This window comes from Eublepharis macularius, chromosome 11, assembly GCF_028583425.1.
Source record: "Eublepharis macularius isolate TG4126 chromosome 11, MPM_Emac_v1.0, whole genome shotgun sequence".
Lineage (NCBI taxonomy): Eukaryota > Metazoa > Chordata > Lepidosauria > Squamata > Eublepharidae > Eublepharis > Eublepharis macularius.
Genome location: NC_072800.1, coordinates 1,637,113 through 1,660,534, shown reverse-complemented (window position 1 = coordinate 1,660,534; position 23,422 = coordinate 1,637,113). Strand labels below are relative to the sequence as shown.

General features: G+C 41.8%; 1 protein-coding gene across 2 annotated transcripts in view; it reads right to left on the bottom strand.

The window, feature by feature from the left end:
* Nucleotides 1–23,422, bottom strand: part of LOC129337730 (sulfotransferase 1 family member D1-like) — a 59,008-nt gene that overhangs the window by 17,618 nt on the left and 17,968 nt on the right. The window contains exons 1-2 of one of the 2 annotated variants that reach the window (XM_054991661.1): nucleotides 10,254–10,316; nucleotides 3,826–3,974 (exon numbers count right to left, since the gene is read on the bottom strand). In XM_054991661.1, coding sequence (XP_054847636.1) covers nucleotides 3,826–3,973 — 148 coding nt within the window. In that variant the 5' untranslated portion in view covers nucleotide 3,974; nucleotides 10,254–10,316. Of the gene's footprint in view, nucleotides 1–3,825; nucleotides 3,975–10,253; nucleotides 10,317–23,422 lie in introns of those variants that run through there. The other variant, XM_054991662.1, reaches the window with a different exon arrangement.

Below are 23,422 nucleotides of genomic sequence, written 5' to 3'. Positions count from 1 at the left end.
TACAGGATGACTCAGCCCAACCCCACCTTCCTGAGTAGATATAAATTATTCCAATGGAATTTAACAAGGTAAGTCCAAAGTAATGTCCAAAAATTCAAAAATTCATAAATGGTATAGTTCATATTTCTTTTCTTCCTTTTTGTCTTTTTTTCAGGTGGATGCTGATATAGTTCCAGTGCTGACCGAGGTGGCCTTGCACTCCTGTTGGTGGGCAACGAGCACGCCAGCTTATGTTCTTGCTCGTTTCGAGAACTCTTTGTCACAGCCAATTTTCTCTTTCTATAAACATAATTCCATTCATAAGCATTCTCAGTACAAACATAAATAAAACATTTTTGCATTTTTCAATGTCGGACTTACAATATTCCTTTAGACCATCAATTCCATACCACATAGTAGCACTCCAATTTCCTGTTGGGTGCGTGCCGCAACAGTTGTTGCGGTATGTTTATAGAAAGAGAAAATTGGCTGTGACAAAGAGTTCTCAAAACGAGCAAGAACACAAGCTGGCGGGCTCGTTGCCAACCGACAGGAGCGCAAGGCCACCTCGGTCAGCACCGGAACTATATCAGCATCCACCTGAAAAAAAGACAAAAAGGAAGAAAAGAAATATGAACTATACCATTTATGAATTTTTGGACATTACTTTGGACTTACCTTGCTAAATTCCATTGGAATGGATGAAGTTTGATTTAATACATGTAATTCTCGATTAATTTTCTCAGAATACAACTGTATATAGGTTAACACCAGGTAGTGTGCTGAAACTTATTTTCAAAACAGGCCATTTTATACCATGTTCCAAACTACTGACGGCCAAAAAGTTGACTGCTTTGTTTATGCAGCATGTGGTCCGTTTGCACTCGTTTCCTGAGAAGGTAATCTCCGACAGGGGGGCACAGTTCATGGCCAAATTCTGGAGGGAGTTGTTGCAGGTGGCGTGGATAGAGCAAGGGTTAAGCTCCGCTCATCATCCCAAGACCAATGGACAAACAGAAAGGGTTAATCAGGTGTTGGAACAATTTCTAAGGTGCTACATTAATTATCAGCAGAATGACTGGGTGGTAGTGAATGAGGCTGCTTCGTGATCCCTGGGATAGTTTGGCATACTGTATCATTTTAATTAATTTTAGTAACTTATATAAACTGTGATATGGGACTTAATTGTTTATTGATGAATTGTCGAAGGCTTTCACGGCCGGAGAATGATGGTTGTTGTGGATTTTCCGGGCTGTATAGCCGTGGTCTTGGCATTGTAGTTCCTGTTTCACCAGCAGCTATGACTGGCATCTTCAGAGGTGTAGCACCAAAAGACAGAGATCTCTCAGTGTTAATTGTTTATTAGTCAATGTTTGGTGAATTGTGACGGCCTATGGCTATAGACAATAAACTCTTTTGATCTTTGACTTTCTGGTTTTTGCCGAATATTGTTAAAACAATAGCATACACACCTCCACGGGAGCCTCCCTCTTCAAGATTGCTCAGGGGTTTGTGGGCAGAGCCATGCCATTCATAGGCACTCAGGGTGAGAGCAGGGGTGAGAACATGCAGAGGGAAACCTGTTTTGATGAATGGTTGATAGCTGCTTATCTTACAGGTGTTTTGGTTATCATTTCCAGGCAGGCTTGAGAATGTGGCCTGGAAGTTCCAGCAGAGACTGCTGAGTGATGCAGTGAAGTGCTTGGGGGGAAATACCTGACAAGACCTGATGGTGCCTTAGAATTGGTCTTCTGACTTTAAATGCAGTTACAGTGCCAGACTATTTAGAAAAGTCCTGTTGAGGGGCCTGGCTAGAGAAGGCAGTTGCTGATGTAGATGTTAGAAACCTGCCTTTCTGAATGGTTTGCCCTGCCCATTTCCTGATGTCATAATCTTTACATGCTCTGTAACGTGATAACTGAATTTTTTGTAAAGCCTTTTCAATAAAATGCTTTTGAATAAAAAAGGGGGGAAAGAAAGACAATATTGTACCTCGGTAGGTGAGAGAACCAAAACACAAGATATCCAGATTAGGGGTGCCATGAATTTTGCAATTTTGTTTGACAGTTGAACATCAGCTATTCGACACTCACAATCAGCATGCGAGCCAATAAAGGATGTATCCAGTTTGCACTGATCAATTCAAACAGTTGCTGAACAAGTCTGAAGTTGCCTATGGGTCAGAAGCCAATTCACAGCTGATTTGGGGATTGGTTGGGAATCGGGTTCTGATTTCCCAGCACTTCCTGTGCCCTAGCTTTGTGGTGGAGGGTCACAGGAAAGCTTCAAGGGTGAACAGAAGCCAAGTCCCAGCTGAGAATGGACTTCTGTGTTACCCCTTCCCCTCAGGAAAATTGCTACCCAGTGAAGTTGGAGACCAGAAGTTATCAACTTCTGATCTCCCCTTTGCCAAAGAGAGAGAAGAAAGAGATTGTTTGTCTCCCCTGATCCAAGCTGAGAGATGGGAACAGAATCAATGCTTCTTATCTTCTCATTGCAAAAGGAAGAACGGAAGGAGATATCTCTCCTCTTCAAGTTAGGAGAGGAGACATGATCTCTCCCCCCACCCCAGCTAAGAACTTGGGTTGTGGAGAACAATGGCAGTTTGAGAACTATTGAAACATAATAAAATGCAGAGGGGATGACTTTACCGGGGGGTGGAGAGGCAAATGAGAATTTCTAAGCAGCTACCTTGTTAGATTGTTATATATAGAATAATATATAGAATATTGATAGAAAATAATTAACTATAAGGACTGACTAACTAATATTATTTTGGGTAAAAATTGTATAATGTACTAAATTGAATAAGTCTACCTGAAGATATATATGGGCTAAATTGATTGATAACTTTTGATGATAGTTATATAGATGTATAATCAAAGTAGAATAAAAATAATAATATAATTAAATATAACTAAAGCAGAATGAAGATAAGATATGCAGAAAAAGTAACATATAGAGTATAAGTTAAATTGGTTGACTTATATGAATGTATGGTTTATATGGTTTACAGAAATATTTGAAATTATGAAAAAATGGGACAAATTGTTTGTCCAATATGGAAGAAGGGAATTAAAGATAGGGTACAGAGTATTAAAAATAGTCAAAGAATTATTGCTTAGAATAAAGGGAAAGTATATGTTTGTTAGATAGATGAATTTAAAATGAGTAAGGGAAAAGGGACAAAGGGTTGGAAAACTGTTGGAAGTCTACAAAAAGGGGGGGAAAGGGAGGGGGTTAGAAATTGGGAAATGGGGGAATTGATTGTAATGTGAAATTAAATGATTCTAATCCAATAAAAATTTTATTAAAAAGAGAACAAGAGTGAGCTCCTCCTTTTCCTCTACAACCCAAATAAGCTTTGGATGGGGAGAAGAGGAGGAGCAGCTCGGTTTCGTATCCTCTCCACCACATTTGCTGCATCTCTGCAAGTCTGAGACACAGTGAAGTCTCCAGTGTGAGAGATCAGAAGAACCTGACTTCCAGCTGATCCCTGTGATCATCTGCAAGTCAGCGCCTGATTTTGCCTTCCCCCTTAACAAACTTTGCTGAGCATAAAGCAAAATTTCCCCAACAAGAGATCAGAAGTCAATGCCCTGCTGACTCCTCCAGCTGGGAATTGATTTCTAATGGCGGCCAGTAACCTATTTCTGCAAAGACACACAAACAGGTTGCAAACAGCCTGGTGATTAATTGGCTGCCTGATCCCCACTGGTGGAGGAGGAGAGTTGAAACTGTAGGAGTTCGAGCATCTGTATTCCAGATCAATTGCAACAAAGAGATAACAAGTTTGCACTGGATGTATGAACAAATTAATCTAGAAAGCACATTTGTCACAGGCACCTGATTTGGGGTAAGTGGCAATGAGAAGGTCATCTGGCCTGGCTTGGAAGGTCTCCACCTGGGCCCATTCCTCAGCAATGCTCCAAAACAGGGGGACCCCATGGACATTCACCAACGGCCGCCTAAAGACACTGTCTGCCTCCTCCATTCTGCAGGGAGAAAGAAGGAAAAGTAGTAAGGTTTCCTTTTCTTTTACTCTCATCTGATCTCTAAATACATTCTATAGGATTTTCTGAGACAGTTGTCATTACTATATTACTAGAGCAACATTGACAGGAGAAGGGTTGAAAATGTGGGGGCTGCTCAGCTGGGTCTAAAGACGATAATGCTCTATATCGATCAGCTGACTTCAGCCCTTGCCCAGGGCTCTTGCTTACAGCCTGCAGCCCCACCGGAGTCTTCAGGAAAACTGCCAGCAGCTCAAACTACTACTCAGTGTAAACCTATAGTACTACTACTCAGCAGTATATCAGTCAGGTCACACAGTGTTAACCAAAGAAAAGCCATCCAGAACGGTCCTCAAGCTCCGCAACTGCATCGGCAGCGCACGCAGCAGCAAGATGGAAAGGGGGGGAAGTCACTTTAAACAACAGCAAACACAGCAAGCATCCCTCACCACCTGTGATAATTTTGCCAGTATCTCCCAATCGTGGCAAACAAAAAAATCCAACTGTGCCTCCCCATTGCCACCCACTCAGAGGTGTGCAACAGTAAGAAGAAACGTACAACTGGGTTGCAGTTCCGCTCCTCAAGGTTATGCATTTTTCCCATACTGGGAGTTGTTAAACCTGAGCCTAAGTTGTTAATACAGATGCTAAGGAGACCCAGACAGGGCTCCTCAGCATTTAAGGTTCCTTTGTAAAACAGGGCTACACTCTTAACTGTTGTTCATCAAGTGGTCTTCTGTATAGGCACATATTGAGACTGCGCAGGCCAACTATGGAAAAGATCCCCAGCGCCCTCCGAAAGGATAGGAGTGCCCTCTCCTCCTCCCAGCATCCCCCGACCCAAACCATCACACAACCAAGAGCAAGGGTGCCATCCCCGCGCCCCCCCCCCCCGAAACGAAGGTTCTAGAGAGTCAACAGGGGGACAGGAGGAAGGGACGTGTCAAGTGTCTCTTGAAGAGTGAAAACTTAAACCAAAGACCAAATTCTGTCAAGGTGTCATATGCAGGTATGTAAGAACTAGAATGACTATTGATGTTTTAAAAAATCTTTAAGATAAGTAAGTCTCCTCAGCCTCAAGAATGAGGTGAGGGGGAAACATGGGGCACAGCAGTAGATATCCTCTCTCTGTGGTGGCAAAAAGAGAACTGAGGGAATAACGCTCCCTGTCCTGGTCACGTGATGGCCTGGCAGGAAAGCACTGAGGAGCACCCCCACCCCCCGCTCCACTCAGAGGTGTTGGGACATCTCTGTGCCCCCATCCGACCTCACTACAGAGACAAGACGTAAACCCTGGAAGATGCAAAAAGTCCTCAGTGCTCTCACCAGTATGGGAAACTGTGCCATGCCCAGGACGTGCCCCACTGCTGACACACTGCAGGGATCCCTGTAGATGAGGCTCTGGACCTTCTTAGACAACACACACACATGCAGTCTGCAAACAGCCACATCTTTGACAGCACAATGCACAGGGATGTGTAAGAAAGGAAGGGCAGGCATTGCCACTCTGACACTACCACATGGAGAGCCCATGTTGTAATATGGCCATGCTACAGAACTTGCCACTTCTTTAAAAAAAAACATTCAAAGCTCGAGGGGGCAGCTGCGGAGGATGGAGGTAAGGAAATGTGAATGGAGCCTTCAAAAATTCCCATGGCACGTGAAGGAGCCTTAACCAGGTCTCAGAAAGCTCAAAACAGAAGTAGGAGAACCCCGAAAGTGGATGGTTAGGGTGACAAGCTCCTACAGGTGCTCCAAGAAGCTCCCCCCCCCCCGGCTCCATTTTGGGTGCCAAACCAAAGCAACATCTCCCTGCAGAAGGAAGCATGCATGAGCTCCTTAACAGGGCCAGCTCAGCGATCTTCGTAAGCGGGCTGGAGGCGCTCCTCATAGAACTTAGGAGAGCAACGGATGGTGCTGCCATACTGGTGCTCTTTTGCCACCAGCAGGAGAAAACTTCACAATAGCTGCTTTAACAATTTAAAGTCTATTCCAACATAAGTCAGCCTTTCAAAACTAGAGCTCAGCATGGGTTACTTTGACGAGTTGCTCAAGGGATACACCCTGCCTAACAAAATCAATACAAAGATTAGGTGCAATAAATTGGACTTGGGCAGGAAGAAAAATATGGTGATGTAAAGGGGTGGGGGGACTCCAGCACTTGCCATTTTTTCCTTATCACCAGACTAATTACTGCTGAGGGGAGTCTTGGTAATATCCTGCACAGGAGATCACTTGATGAACAACAGTTACAGGTCATGCCACCCTCTTTTCAGCGTTGTGGATTCTGTGCAGTCCCGCATTGGGAGATCAGCAAGCTCACTTACTCTGGAGGTGGGTGTGAGGCTCTCAATGAAAGAGACTATGTCGGACACCCAGGGTTGCCAGGTACCCCTCACCTCCCGTCGGGGGGCTGGAGTACCTTGCACTTACCAAATCGGCCCCCAACAAAGCGTGGAAATGCTCCTGCAGGTGGCGCAACAACATCACTTCTGGAAGTGACATCACTGTGCCAGTTGGGAGCGCGTGCTTGGCACATGCTCCTGATGTCCCTGCGGGTGGTGGGCAACCTCCAAGAGCATGTCCCCTTGGGTGGGTGAGGGGGCAAGTCCCCAGGAGTTTGCCTGCCACCAGCGGGCACCTGGGAAGCCTATAGACAACCCTCCCCTCAGCCACCTTCCTCCTGGAGTTCACATCTATGGAGTAATGCTTGATGAAGGTAGTGGGTCATGCTGGGCATGGAGACCCCCCCTGCGGACGGCGGCAGACAAAGCCCGGGCCCTGGTGGAAGCCGCAGGAACTGACAGCCGCCCGTTCATACGCATACTTGATAGCAGAGAGGCCCCATCAAGGAATGGACAAGGCTGAGTCTCACAGACCTTTTCTGGAACCCTGAAAACAGACAAAATCAATGTGTATCCTTACAAAATTATCTTGTCCTGTTTAAAGTAAAGAATAGTGCTCTTTTCATGTGTAGAGTGTGCAGTATGCAGAAACTGATATTGGGGCATGAAAAATACTAATAATCAGGGCTTTTTTTCAGGGGGAACGCGGGGGAACGGAGTTCCAGCACCTTTTGAAAACACTCGGCAATAGCGCTTGAAACTAATATGATTTCAAAGAATCCTGTGTGTTTCTTCCTCATTTCCCTCTTGAGTGTTCTGCCACCTCTTTTCCCAGAAAAAAACCCCTGCTAATAATAATAACATAAGAAGAGGAGCCCTGCTGGATCAGACCAGTGGCCCATCCAGTCCAGCCTCCTGTCTCACACTTTGGCCAGCCAGCTACTGGGGGCGGGGGGACAAGTGGGCCAAGAGGCTGAGGCCGTCCCCTGAAGTGGCCTCCTGGCATGGGCATTCAGAGGTTGGTTGAGGTTCCCTTCAGTCACCATGGCTAGTAGCCACTAAGAAGAAGAGGTTGGTACCTGTTAAAATCTTCGGTACTGAAACTGAAATTTATGCCTGGGAACTTACCTGGGCTTGGAGGCTGCTGGGCCTGCACTCAAAGACTGGGCTGTGGTTTTCTTTTTGCCTAACCCATCTAGGGTGTAATCAGTTTGGCTACTAAATAAGTCCTCACTGTAAGATGGTAGCACCTCTATCTTTGACCTGGTCTTGTTGGCTAAAGTGGTTGATCTGAGCCAGACATGACACCTGGGATGCTAAAGAGGAATTGGAACAATCCAGTTACTGGACGGCTTTTCTTTGGTTAACAGTCTATCTAGCAGAATTCATTTGTTGTTTAGTGAACCTTATGCTTGAATGACTATGGCCATCTTATTTCTTGTCTTCTCGCATCCCATGATGGCTTGATAGTTGGCCACCCAGAAAGCCATGCCCCCCCCAGAGGGGTAGACCATCTAGCTGTCCCCCTCTCCGTCGGAAGGGGCGCAGTGAGAGCTAAACTCCGGCTTTGATTGCATGATTTGAGTGGTAAAAAGGAAACTATGGCTGTCTTGGTGCACCTTGTATAGGGTCTCAGCCTTCTATACCAAAAGGGGCCCAGAGTAAGTTTGGATCAGAGTCCTAAAGCAATATCCAGGAGTCCCTGTAACACTTGGGATGGCTATAGGTCCCAGAGCATCAGACTGAACAGCTTTGAGGATTAGCTCCAAGCCCAAAACATCAAGTTCCAGGGATTTTGCCACGTGCATCAGTTGCTTCAGTTATAAACAAGGTTTCAGTAGCTGAGAGAGGAAGCAGGTCACCCACTGAGACATCAGGAAATGGATCAGAATGCAAGATGTACCCAAGTTCAGACTGAGAATCTTCCACTCCGAGTGCAGTGGGTGCAGTAGAACGGCCAGCAACAGAACCCTTGGCGGGTCTAACAAAGCAGTAGTCAGCCCGGGTCAGGCAGCCGTTTCTCACAAGGAGGGAGAGCAAACACCGCCAGCCAGAGCTGAACTGAGACTATTCATACAGTCATACAGTAGCAGTAGCCTGAAGTCTGCCAGCACTCACAGTGGAACCCTGTCCAGCATCCTGCGAAGCCTCAAAGTAACGCTCTGTCCTCTAAGGCCTCCTGGCCAGAGGAAAGGCCCCCGATGGCCAGCAGAGATGGTGTCAGAGTCTGTTATCCTAGAGAAATGCAACCTGAGTAACGCCATACTTATTTCTGTAGTTGTTTAGTCTTCCTCTCTCTCTAGGCCCCGTTGGATGCCAGGAGCCGATTCCATGGGAGAGGATACTGCATCTTACCTGTTCTCAGCCGACCTTGGCTGGCCAGCATTCTCACCGAGAAGTTTCCTGCTATGTGAACTCTGGGGGGAGGCTGGGCTCTGAGGGTTTGATGTGTAACAACTTTCGTTCTGTATCTCATTCCTAACAAAGCTTTGCTCAGCCAGGATCTGCTTGGTCCTGGAATGTGGACATCTGGGCCTGAATGCTGTCTTTCAAATAAAACCTTTTGAAATCAAAAGACCTTGTCTTCTTGCAGAAGGGAGGAAGGCAGACTCTAGCCAACTGGAATGCCATAGTCTGACAGATGGCACCCTATGGATACTACCTAGGCGGGAACCCACCACCAGCATGGCTGGACCAGAAAAGCTACCAGAAGGGGGCTGCACGGGGGTGGGCACCATGAGGGAAGCACAGTGCTTAGTCTCCTAAACCTCCTTGAATTCACTGGGTATATTTTAATGTTGTTAGACATTACACAATGAAATAACAGGGCATAAATTTTGAAATAAATAAATAACTCCCCCTCCCCCCCACACACACATTACTAGCCTAAGCTGTCCCTACCTAGCATGTGACTCATACTGGGAAGAGTGGAGGGTGAGACACACACCCACAAAATTGTTTGAGCTCTAGAAAAGGGCAACACAGGACCTCCTGGGGTCACAATCCCGGAAGAGAGAAGGAGATGGCAAGTGTGTGCATGTGTTTAGAAGGATCATTTCAGCCCAGAGAAGGAGTTGTGTTAGTGTATTGTAGCAAAAAAATAAAACAGATCTCTGGTGGCACATTAGAGATTGAGAAAACAGGGTTGTACATACGTGTAACTATTGTTCATCGAGTTCTTCTGTCTACTACTCTTGTAACCAGGTCATTTTTTCTGGGAAAAGAGATGGTGGAACTCTCTATTATCACATGTGTGTGCGCTCCCAGAAATGTGTGATGACGTCACTCCCGGAAGTGACACCACGTCCCGGAAGTGATGCCACTTCCTGGAACCCAGCACAATGCATTATGATGAGATAAATGTGAGTAAGCTTGGGAAATTACACTATCATGAGAAAGGGTTTTTTCCATTTCTGTATCCTCTACAAAAAGTGAAATCTTCCATTCCTTTTCCCAAACATTTCATTTCTTTGGAATCATATTTTAAAATATGCAAGAAGGAGGGGGCCTCTAAAAATCCAAAACCCATCTCACAAATATAAATTCTAACAGATTCCTTCTGCCAGCATAGAAAACAAGATCCAAAATTCTTTCTCAAAATTCTACAGAGTCTAAAATTCCTAGTCTAATGAATATTGAATTTTCAATTTATCAGGGAGGCTTTGCTTTACTGGAGCAATTCAAAATTAGATACACACCTTTGAAGCAGTGATTACAACCCAGAAAGACGTTTGAAAAGGTAAAGATCACTATCTCTTGAAACGGGACGAATTACTTAAAGCAAAGAAGCATTAAAGGGGACTTTTAAACTGCAACAGTTTGATTAAAAGTAGAGGAAGACTCGGCAAGAAACAGATTAGTAAAAGGACTAAGCTAAAAGAAGTAATTAGAGAAATCGGAGGATTGTTGTTCATACCTGTGGTTGTGAGGAGATAACAGACTGGGAGAAAGCTTCTACCATCGCGAGAGCTGCTGTGAGGAGACGGGAAACAGGAAGTACGTAATTGTGATAGAGCTGCTGGAGAGAGACGGCCCTAAGGCAGACAGGAAGAGGGAAGGGCACGGGCTTCAGCAGAAGAGGAAGTATGCCATATTGGATTACAAAAATATAGAAAAACCATAGAGAAAAGACGCCCGGCATTTTGGATCTTGTAAGTGCTTCTTTTTTTTCCTTTTGAAACCGGGACATTTGAATTAAATTAAATTAAAGGGACACTTAGCCAAGCGCCACGGAGTTAAGGAAACGAGCAGATTCGTGGGAGCGAGGCAAGTCAAGCCCCACGATGTCGAAAAAAGAGTGGCAGACGGCTATGGAAAATTTAGACAAAAGATTTTCGGAAATGTTAAAGGTCCAGCAGGAGCTGGTGAAAGAGATCAAAGAAGTTAAAGAGACAGTTAAAAGTGAATTGGCAGAAATGAAAAAGGGAATGGAAGTAACACAGCAAAAAGTTAACGTGGTGGAGAAGGCGATGGAGATTCTCTCAGACACGCAACGGACAGATATGAAGACGATGAGGGGCAGAATGGCTATTGCGGAGAGCAAGTATATGGAAAAGCAGCTAAGGTTTCGCGGTTTGCCGGAGATGGAGGGAAAGACAGCTCAAGAGCAAGTTGCTGAAGTGTTAGCTGGATACCTGGGGAAGGAAGAAGAAGAAATCGTGGCTATCCTAGATGTGGTGTATCGTATAAACTCAAGATTTGCGACCCAGAGGAAGTTACCAAGAGACGTGATTGTGCAATTTACAACCAGAAATATGAAAGAAATGATTGTGAGCAAGCAATTCCAAGACCCATTGGAGGTTGATGGCAAGACGGTGATTATTATGAAGGAGTTACCAAGATCGGTGTTGCTTGATCGGAAAAAATATAAAGCCTTAGTCCAAATTTTGAAGGACATGAAAATAAGGTATAGATGGGAATTACCGGAAGGACTGGCATTTGAGTTTGGAGGAGTGAAAAAGCGCATCAGATCTGAATTTGAAATGGAAAAGTTTATGAGGGACAATGAAAAGGACTTACCAGCAACAAGGCTATGAATATGGAATGTAAGGTTATATCTTGGAATGTAAATGGACTTAATTCACCCAATAAGAGAAAAAGTACTTTTCACTGGCTATTAAAACAGAAATGTGATATTGTTTGTTTACAAGAGACTCATATTAGAAAACAGGATGTAAAATATCTAAAACTGAGCAAATTGGGCACTCATTTTGCAACAGCCACAAAAAAGAAAAAAAGGGGAGTGGTCCTGTATATTAGAGAGGAGCTGCAGCCAAAGTTAGTGTTTAAGGACCCAGAAGCCAGATTTTTAGCGGTGGAATGTACATGGAATTCAAAGAAAGTGCTGGTGATTGGAATCTATGCACCTAATGGAGCAAAAGAAAGCTTCTTTGAGGATTTGAGGAAGCAATTAGATGAACTTTCTTACGACCAGATAATTCTTGCAGGAGACTTCAATGGAGTTACAAATTTGGAGCAGGATAAGAAATCAGCAACTGCACAAAAGAAAAGAGGACTACTACCAAAAAAATTTTTTGCATTAATGCAGCAGGAAACTTTGGAAGATGTATGGAGAATACAGAATCCCAAGAGCAGACAATTCACATTTTTTTCCGCAAGACACTCTACTTTATCACGAATTGACATGATCTGGGCCTCAAAGGACTTAGTGTTATGGACTAAAGAGGTGGAAATAATGCCTATGGTAGGCTCAGATCACAATCCAATTATGTGGAAGTTTGGGAAAAGAACTAAGAGGAAAGGATGGAGAATAAATGAGGACTTGTTGCAAGAGGGAGAAAACTTGGAGACGTTGAGAAGGGAAACTAAGTTCTTCATACAATACAACATGAATCGAGAAGTACCACCCAACAAGGTATGGGATACCTATAAGGCAGTAATTAGAGGCATACTAATGGACTTAAACGGAAGAGCCAGGAAAAAACAAGAGGAGAAGAGACAGGAGATTACAGAGAAAATAAAAGCCAAAGAAATACTATTAAAGAAAAGACCAGGGAAGAAGAAAATTTACCAAGACATTAAAATTTTACAAGAACAGTTGACAGCAATGAATAATAAAGAACTGGAATGGAATCTGGACTTCCTGTTTGGGATCCATGGAGGTCTAACGCAGCTCCACTTGCGGAGCTGACCGGACTGCCGTTTTAACCGGCCGGCGGGGTGAAAATAGCCCGCGGCCGACTGCTCTCAGGCGGGGAGCAGGCAAAGAACGCTCAAGACCCTAGGGTGAGCTAGATCTCGGACGAGGGGGGGCTCTACACAACGGGTCCACTCCCGATCCTTGAGGTCCCACCTTGCGACGGGTCGGCTATAATCTCTGCGGCAGTTTTGGGGCCAATTCGGCTGGCATAAGACCTACATACCCAAGCTTCGATTGGGGGAAGAAGCTGAGAGGAGAACTTAAAATCGAAACAGCGATTACAACCCGAGAAAAGTGAAGAGAAGGTAAAGATCATTATCTTCTGAGACGGGACAGATTGATAAAAACAGAGAGGAAAAAAAGTAGATTTTTAAACTGCAACAGACTAGTGAAAAGGAGGGGAAGACTCGGCAGGAATTGAATTTAAAAAGAGACTAAGTTTAAAGAAGTTATTAAAGAAATGGGACTATTGTTTTGAATACCTGTGGCTTTGGAGCTGTGAGAAAAAGACACCATCGCGAGATCTGCTGTGGGAAGACGGGAGACAGGAAGTGCGTAATAACAATAGAGTGGCTGGAGAGAAGCGGCCCTTGCTGGAGGGCAGGAAGTAGGGAATTGCCATTTTTGAAAGGGGAAGGGTCGCGGCTTCAGCGGAAGAGGAAGTAGGCCATCTTGGATTACAAAATCATAGAGAAACCATAGAGAAAAGACGCCCGACATTTTGGACTCTTTAAAATTTAATTTCTATAAGAAGACCGGGATATTTAAAATAGAAAAACGTTAAATTTTACGCCACGGAGTTAAGGAAGAGAGCGGATTCGTGGGAGCGAGCTAAAGCAAGCCCCACGATGTCAAAAAAAGAGTGGCAATCGGCAATAGAAAACCTGGATAAAAACCTGGACAAAAAACTTTTAGATATGATTAAAGAACTTAAGGACACGAAATTGGAGCTGATAAAAGAGGTTAAAGAGGTTACACAGACAGTAAAATCGGAGCTGTCAGAAGTGAAAAAAGGTATGGAAACAATACGAAGTGAATTACAAGGAACGCAGCAGAGAGTTAAAACAGTAGAAGACGCGATGGAGAATTTAGCAGACACGCAACAAACAGAGATGAGATTGGTGAAGGGGAGAATGTCAGTTGCAGAAACTAAACATATGGAGAAGCAGCTACGTTTTCGTGGCTTGCCAGAAGTGGAAGGAAAGTCAGCGCAAGAACAGATGACTGAGGTGTTGGCTGAGTACCTGGGGAAGGAGGAGGAGGAAGTTGTGGCTATCCTAGATGTGGCATACCGTGTGAATTCGAGAATAGCAACCCAGAGGAAACTACCAAGAGATGTGATTGTGCAGTTTACAACACGAAATATGAAAGAGAGGATTGTGACAAAACAGTTTCAAGATCCATTGGAGATTGATGGCAAGACGATTATTATAATGAAGGAACTGCCCAGATCAGTGTTACTGGACCGGAAAAAATATAAAGTGCTAATTCAGATTTTGAAGGACATGAAAATCAGGTACAGATGGGAGTTACCGGAAGGAGTGTCCTTTGAGTTTGGAGGGGCCAAAAAACGCATCAGATCTGAGCGAGAGATGGAGCGATTTATTAAGGACAATGAAAAAGACTTACCAACAAGATCATGAGTATGGAGTGTAAAGTATTATCTTGGAATGTAAATGGACTAAACTCACCGAATAAGAGGAAAAATACTTTTCACTGGCTACTAAAACAAAAATGTGACATTGTTTGTTTGCAAGAGACCCATATCAGAAAGCAGGATATAAAATATTTAAAATCTGGAAAACTGGGCAAAGAATTTGTAGCGGCCTCCAACAAGAAAAAAAGAGGAGTGGTGTTGTACATAAAAGAGGAGCTACAGCCAAAATTTGTTATGAGAGATGTGGAAGCTAGATTTGTAGCAGTGGAATGTATTTGGAATTTAAAGAGAGTGTTGGTAGTCGGACTTTATGCACCTAACGGTGCAAAAGAAAGCTTCTTTGAGGATTTAAGGAAGCATTTAGACGATCTTGCATATGACCAGATAATTCTTGCTGGAGACTTCAATGGAGTGACAGACTTGGAACTAGACAAAAAGACTACAACGGCACAAAAGAAAAGAGGACTATTACCAAAGCTTTTTTTTGAGTTGATTCAACAAGAGACTCTTGAAGATGTATGGAGGAGAGAATATCCTAAAAGCAGACAGTTTACTTTTTATTCTGCAAGGCATTCTACATTATCAAGAATTGATATGATCTGGGCCTCAAAAGACTTAGCATTATGGACTAAGGAGGTAGAAATAATGCCTATGGTAGGCTCAGATCACAACCCAATTATGTGGAAATTTGGAAAAAAGAGAAAAAGGAAAGCATGGAGAATAAATGAGGACTTGTTACAGGAAAGAGAGAATATGGAAATATTGAGAAGAGAGACAAAGTTTTTTATACAATACAACGTGAATAAAGAAGTACCAACCAATAAAGTTTGGGATGCTTACAAGGCGGTTGTAAGGGGCATACTAATGGACTTAAATGGTAGAGCAAGAAAGAAGAAAGAGGAGAAAAGACAAGAGATTGAGGAGAAAATAAAAGCCAAAGAAATACAGCTAAAAAAGAGACCAGGGAAAAAGAAGGTATACCAGGAAATTAAAATACTTCAAGAACAGCTAACAGCAATGAGCAATAAAGAATTGGAGTGGAATCTCAAAAGACTGAATCAAAAAGCGTTTGAGGGTGCTAATAAACCTGGGAAGTACCTGGCATGGCAATTGAAGAAGAAAAGGGAAAAGAAGATAATAAATAAAATTTGCGAAGATAACAAAACGTATTTGGAGCAGGCTACCATTAGTAGAGCCTTTTATAAATTTTACGCTAAGCTGTATAATAAAAAAGAAGTAAACAAAGAATCAATAGCGTCATATTTGGAGAAAACCAAACTTCCAGAAATCTCGGAAGCTTGGAGAAATAAGTTGAATAGTGAAGTAACTGACGAGGAAATAAGTAAGGCAATACAATCTGCAAATCTAGGAAAGGCGCCAGGGCCAGATGGACTTACGGCTAAATTCTATAAGACAATGGCTAATGAACTGGCACCATTCCTAAAAGAGGTGATGAATGGGGTTTTAAGGGATCAAAGGATTCCAGAAACTTGGAGTGAAGCGAATATATCATTGATCCCAAAAGAGGGCCAAGACCTGACTAATGTGAAAAATTATAGACCTATATCGCTACTCAACAATGACTATAAAATTTTTGCGAAGATATTGGCGGAGAGATTGAAGGGGTGGCTCTCGGAAGTCATAGAGGAGGAACAAGCAGGCTTTTTGCCAGACAGACAAATAAGAGACAACTTAAGGACAGTGATCAATGCTATTGAATATTATGACAAGCGTTGTGACAAAGAGGTTGGTTTCTTCTTTGTAGACGCTGAAAAAGCGTTTGACAATTTAAACTGGGACTTTATGTTTGCCACTATGGAAAAGCTACAATTGGGAGAAAGATTCATCAGAGCAATTAAGGAAATTTATAGAGACCAGACTGCAGCAATCGTGGTGAATGATGAATTGACCAAGAAATTGACGATAAGTAAAGGAACAAGACAAGGTTGCCCGTTATCTCCATTGTTGTTCATTTTAGTATTGGAGATTCTGATGATACAAATACGTCAAGATGATGAAATTCGTGGAATAAAAATAAAGGACTATTCATACAAGGTCAGAGCATTTGCGGATGACATAATGTTAATTGTAGAGGACCCATTGGAGAACATGCCAAGAGTGATAGATAAGATCAAGGAGTTTGGAGACTTGGCAGGTTTCTTCATTAACAAAAAGAAGTCAAAGATATTATGCAAAAATATGACTAAGCAGAAACAACAATTGTTAATGGAAACAACGGATTGTGAAGTAACAAGTAAAGTGAAATATTTGGGAGTCGAATTAACTGCAAAGAACATAGATCTATTCAAAAACAATTATGAAAAACTATGGACTCAGATAGAGAGAGACTTGATTAAATGGAATAGATTGAATTTGTCATGGTTGGGCAGGATTGCAGCAGTTAAGATGAATGTGTTACCAAGAGTAATGTTTTTGCTACAGACAATACCAATCATCAGAGACTCCAAACAATTTGAAAAATGGCAGAGGAAAATATCAGATTTTGTTTGGGCAGGCAAGAAGCCTCGAGTGAAAGTGAAAGTTTTACAAGATGCAAAGGAAAGAGGCGGAATGCAACTGCCCAATCTGAGACTTTATCATGATGCAATCTGCCTAGTTTGGTTGAAAGAATGGATGACATTAAAGAACAAGAAACTATTAGCCCTAGAGGGATATAAAAAAATATTTGGATGGCACGCATATTTATGGCATGACAAAGTAAAGGTCAACTCGATGTTCCTGCATCACTTTGTTCGAAGAAGTCTATACATAATCTGGAAGAAGTACAGAATTTATCTACAAGAAGGAACCCCTTTGTGGGTGGTTCCATATGAGGTGATAGACCCGAGAGCTGTTGATAATGAACAACAATGTTTAACGTATAAAGAAATAACTAAAACTGAAGCATCCAAACTTAGAATAAAGACACAAGAGGAACTATCACCTAACTACGATTGGTTCCAGTATAGACAGATCAGAGACTTATATAATTCGGACTCTGTAAAGGGAGGTATACGAATAGAGAATTCGGAACTAGAGCAGACCCTTCTTAAAGAAGATAAGAAAAGAATATCCAAGGTATACCAAGTACTGTTGAAGTGGTATACCGAGGATGAGATAGTTAAAACACAAATGGTGAAATGGGCTATAAACTTTAATAAAGAAATAACAATGGAGGCATGGGAATACTTGTGGAAAACTACAATGAAGACAACGACATGTATTAATATCAAAGAGAACATTTACAAAATGATCTATCGTTGGTACATGACACCAAAGAAGATTGCGCTAGGGAATTTGAATACTTCTAATAAATGCTGGAAATGTAAGAAGCATGAGGGTTCCCTCTATCATATGTGGTGGTCGTGTGAGGTAGCTAGGCAGTACTGGGGGGAAATAATAAGAGAAATGAGTGAAATTTTACAATTTCAAATTAATAAGAACCCAGAACTCCTGCTACTGAACTTGGGAATGGAGGGAATTCCAGCCCAACACAGGACGTTGATATTTTATATGACAGCAGCAGCTAGACTTTTGTATGCGCAAAAATGGAAAGTACAAGAAGTGCCAACTATTGAAGATTGGACTTACAAATTGCTGTATATGGCTGAAATGGACAAGATGACAAGAAAACTGAGAGATCTGGACTCAGGGCAGTTCAACACAGACTGGGAGAAGCTGAAACAATACCTGGAGAAGAAATGGGAGGTGGGAGGAAAACTGTGGCAGTTTGAGAACTACTGAAGTATTGAAGTAGAGGGGGGAGACTTTACCGGGGGGAGAAGAGATAAATGTGAATTAATAAGCAGTCAGATTAATAGATTGACATATATATAGATATATATAGGTTAACAAACAGAACATAGAGAAAATAATTAATTATAAGGACTAAATATAAGGAGCGATTAACTAACAATATTTTCTTTTTTTCTGATAAGTTTTGTACCAAACTGAATGTCTGAAGATATAGATGGGTCAAATTGATTGACTACGTGAGGAGAGATATATAGAACTATTATAAAAAGATAGAATGAGTAATATATATAGAGAATAAGTCAAATTGTTTGATATAAACGAATGTATGATCTATATGGTTTATGATATATAGAAATATCTGAAATTGAAAAATTGGGATAAATTGTTTATCTAAGATGGAAACAAAGACTTACAGTTTGGGCATATAATGTTAAAAATAGTTAAGGATGTACTGCTTAGAATAATGGAGAATATATATTTGTTTTAGATAGAGGAAGCTAATAAAAGTAAGGGAAAGGGGACAAAGGGTTGGAAAGCTGTTGGAAGTCAACAAAAAGGGGGGGAAAGGGAGGGGGTTAGAGATGAAAAAATTGGGGAAAATTGAATGTAAATGTGGAAATAATGGATTCTAACCCAATAAAAATTTTTCAAAAAAAAAAAAAAAGAACTGGAATGGAATCTGAAGAGAATGAATCAAAAGTCGTTTGAAGGAGCAAATAAACCTGGGAAATATTTGGCATGGCAATTGAAGAAGAGAAAGGAGAAGAAGACAATAAATAAAATATGTGAGGATACTAAAGTATATCTGGAACAGACTGCTATTAGTAGAGCCTTTTACAAATTTTACGCTAAATTGTATAATAAAAAAGAGGTGAATAAAGATTCAATAGCGACATATCTGGGGAAAATGAGGCTCCCAGTGATCTCGGAAGATTGGAGAAATAAATTGAATAGTGAAGTGACAGAGGAAGAGATAAGGAAGGCAATACAGTCAACAAATCTGGGTAAGGCGCCAGGGCCTGATGGACTCACAGCTAAATTTTACAAGGTAATGGTTAATGAACTGGTGTCATTCCTAAAAGAAGTGATCAATGGTGTTATGAGAGACCAAAGAATTCCAGATACTTGGAGTGAAGCTAACATATCATTGATCCCTAAAGAAGGACAGGACTTGACTAACGTCAAAAATTACAGACCTATTTCCTTACTTAACAATGACTATAAGATCTTTGCGAAGATCTTAGCGGAAAGAGTAAAGGGATGGCTATCCGAAGTTATTGGGGAAGAACAAGCTGGTTTTTTACCAAATAGACAAATTAGAGACAATTTAAGGACAGTTATAAATGCTATTGAATATTATGATAGGCGTTGTGATAAGGAGGTTGGGTTCTTCTTTGTGGACGCTGAAAAAGCTTTTGACAATTTGAACTGGGATTTTATGTTCGCCACTATGGAACAGCTACAGTTGGGAGAAAGATTTATCAGAGCAGTAAAAGAAATCTACAGAGACCAGAGTGCAGCAATTGTGGTGAATGACGAGGTGACTAAGAAATTGACTATAGGCAAAGGTACAAGACAAGGTTGCCCGTTGTCTCCACTGTTGTTTATAATGGTTTTGGAAATTTTGATGATACAAATCCGAGAAGATAATGCAATCCGTGGAATAAAGATAAAAGACTTTTCCTATAAGGTCAGAGCATTTGCAGATGATATAATGTTAATTGTGGAAGATCCAATTGAAAACATGCCAAGGGTAATAGAAAAAATCACAGAATTTGGAGATTTGGCAGGTTTTTTTGTAAATAAAAAGAAGTCAAAGATACTGTGTAAAAATATGATTAAACAAAAACAACAGCAACTTATGGAAATAACAGACTGTGAAGTAACAAACAAGGTGAAATACTTGGGAACTGAACTGACTGCAAAGAATATAGATCTATTCAAGAATAACTATGAGAAATTGTGGACTCAAATAGAGTGAGACCTGATTAAATGGAATAGATTGAATTTGTCATGGTTGGGAAGAATTGCAGCAGTCAAGCTGAATGTGCTGCCAAGAGTGATGTTTTTGTTACAGACAATACCAGTTATTCGGGACTCCAAGCAGTTTGAGAAATGGCAGATAAAGATATCGGACTTTGTTTGGGCAGGCAAAAAGCCTCGAGTGAAAATGAAAGTGTTACAGGATGCGAAAGAGAGAGGCGGAATGCAACTGCCCAACCTAAGACTTTACTATGAGGCAATCTGCTTGGTTTGGCTGAAGGACTGGATGATGCTTAAAAATTGCAAATTGCTGGCCTTAGAGGGATATAAAAAAATATTTGGATGGCATGCATATTTATGGTATGATAAAGTAAAAGCGGACTCTATGTTTTTACACCATTACATTCGGAGAAGCCTCTTCACAATATGGAAAAAGTACAGAGATTACCTACAAGAAGGAATTCCCTCCTGGGTGGTTCCTTATGAAGTGATAGATCCGAGAACTGTTGATAATGAACAACAGTGTTTAACGTATAAGGAGATAACACAAATAGAATTTTCTAAATTAAGAATAAAGACGCAAGAAGAGTTGTCTCCAAACTATGACTGGTTTCAATATAGACAGCTCAGAGACCTTTATAAATCGGATTGTGCCAAGGGAGGGATAAGAATGGAGAACTCGGACTTGGAGGAAGTAATTTTACAAGAAGACAAAAAGGAAATTTCAAAGGTCTATAAAGTGTTGTTAAAATGGTATACTGAAGAAGAGGTAGTTAAGGTGCAAATGGTGAAGTGGGCTATAAATTTTAATAAAGAAATAACAATGGAGGCGTGGGAACACTTGTGGAAAAATACTTTGAAGATTACGACATGCACTAACGTTAAAGAGAATGTCTATAAAATGATCTATCGTTGGTACCTGACACCAAAGAAAATTGCGCTAGGGAATGTGAACACGTCTAATAAATGCTGGAAATGTAAAAAGCATGAAGGATCTTTGTATCATATGTGGTGGACTTGTGAGGTAGTCAGGCAGTACTGGGGGGAAATAATAAGAGTAATAAGTGAGATTTTACAGTTTCATGTTAATAAGAACCCAGAACTCCTGCTACTGAACTTGGGAATGGAAGATATTCCAGCACAACATAGGACATTGCTTTTTTACATGACAGCAGCGGCTAGACTTTTGTATGCGCAAAAGTGGAAAGTACAAGAAGTGCCAACTATCGAGGACTGGATTTACAAATTGCTGTACATGGCGGAGATGGATAAACTGACAAGAAAACTAAGAGACCTTGATCCAGGACAGTTTAACACAGATTGGGAGAAGCTGAAACAATATTTGGTGAAAAAATGGGAGATGGGAGGAGAACTGTGGCAGTTTGAAAATTATTGAAGAAAAACAAAAGAAGAGAGAAGTGACTATACCGGGGGGAGGAGAGTTAAAGAAGAATTACTAAGCAATTATTCTATTTGATTATTCTATACAGTATTGAGTAATAGTTATTATGTGATATATAAGAATAGAAATCAATTAATTAATTATGTTGCTGGCAGATAGGGGTGTAATTGAGAATTAACAGAATTAAAATTCATGAATACAAGAAGGGAGGGAATGAGAAGTAGCATATAGAATATAGGTTAAATTGATTGACTTATGCTGAAGGTATTTTTGGTTATAGCGATATTTAGAAATGTGCAGAACATGGGTCAAATTGATGGACTTATGTTGAATGTATATTGTGTTTATAGTTATATTTAGAAATGTGTAGAATACGAGTCAAATTGATTGACTTTATGTTATAAAGATAAGAGATATAAGAGGAAGTAAAGAGTAACATATAGAGTATAAGTTAAATTGGTTGACTTATAAATGTATTCATCACTTATGAGTACTCAAGTTATGTATAGGGAGGGATAAATTGTTTGTCCCATATTGATGACATTAGAATGAATAAGTTAGAGTACAGGATATTGAGAATATTACCAGTATTATTACTATTGAATAATATGCCAGGAATATATTAGTTAGTTGATAAGTGAAGGGAAATTGACTTAGCACTGTGTTATAATAGATTAGCTTAGAAGAGTGTGAAAGTATATGTTTAATTGACAAAATAAGTTGAAATGAGTAGGGGAAGAATAGACAAAGGGTTGGAAAACTGTTGGAAGTCAACAAACGGGGGGGGGAAGGGAGGGGGTTAGAACTGGAATATTAGAGTATTTTGATTGTTATAAATGACCAAATATTTCTAATTCCAATAAAAAATTTTATAAAAAAAAATAATTAGATACACACCTTTAGCTGCATTAGATTTATACTTAGTTTAAAATGGCTTTTTTTGTTGCCTGCCAAATCTACCTGTCTGGGGTCCGCAGCCCAGCCCCCAGACTTACCTGGAGAAGAGGACGGGAGACCTCTGGGAAACAGTGGCCCAGCATTCCCAGCAGACAGCCAGACCCAGAACCAGCCAGCCACAGAAGGAAGGGAAGAGACACCCAAGCCTCAGAGGGTTAGAAGGGGGAAGTGGAGGCCAGCTAGCCCCACCCTCCAGTGGGAGTCCAGGGGGCCAAGCAGAGAGAGTGGGGGCAACCCAGAGGGGACCAGAGCAGATGGGGAGGGCAAAAACAGTGGGGACAGACAGCAACTGGCCAAACTGAAGCCTTACCAGCCAAGGAGGAGAAGCAGCCTCAGCAGCTCAGAGCCACGCCCCAGCCTGCAGCCCAGCTTGAAAGCAATAACCTAGCCCAGGGGATGCCAGCAGCTAAGCAACTCCAGGTGGAGCTGCCTGAGGCATTCTGTGGGAGAAGAGGGGCAGCCAGCCAAGGAGGCACAGGTGGACCAGCCCAGTGCTTCCAGCCAAACGAGCACAGGTGCAGCTGCCTAGGCCAGCTAGGGCCATGGTTAGAAGGCAGCAGAAGGGCATGGTTGGCAGGTGGAGCATGGCAAGGCTGAAGGGATAAAAGGGAAGTCCACCCACAGGGTGTGGTGGGTTGAGTAGGAGTGATGGAGTGGAGTTGGAATGGAGTGAGAGGAGGTGAGGAGGAAAGTAGATGAAGGAGGAGATCAAGGAGGAGGACTGGATCAGGTTGAGCAGGCCAGCATGAGGACTGAGAGGGAGTCTGGGTGAGGTATACCACCGCTCCTTCCACAGAGCAGGGTCCTGCAGTATCCCTGACACCCCTTTGTTGTCAGTGCCAGGCATGCTGGCGCCCCACCCAGCACAAGCCGCAGCAAGCCCTGACACTACCTTACTAATGGCTAAGCTGTTGTGACATTGTGAAATGCTCATAAATATTCCAATGTCCCAGACAAACAATATTCATAAAAACTTCCTTAACACCCATATGTCCACTGCAATTTCAGTGATGTTAATCAGCTGAGGGTGGGGAGAACCATTTGAGTTACAGCTGTTAAGATATAAGAACACCTTTATGCTGATGAATATATTGATGAAAGCCTTCTGTGACTTGGACACAGCTATCCATTCCTAGCATAAAACTGGAATAACCATAACTGATATTTTAA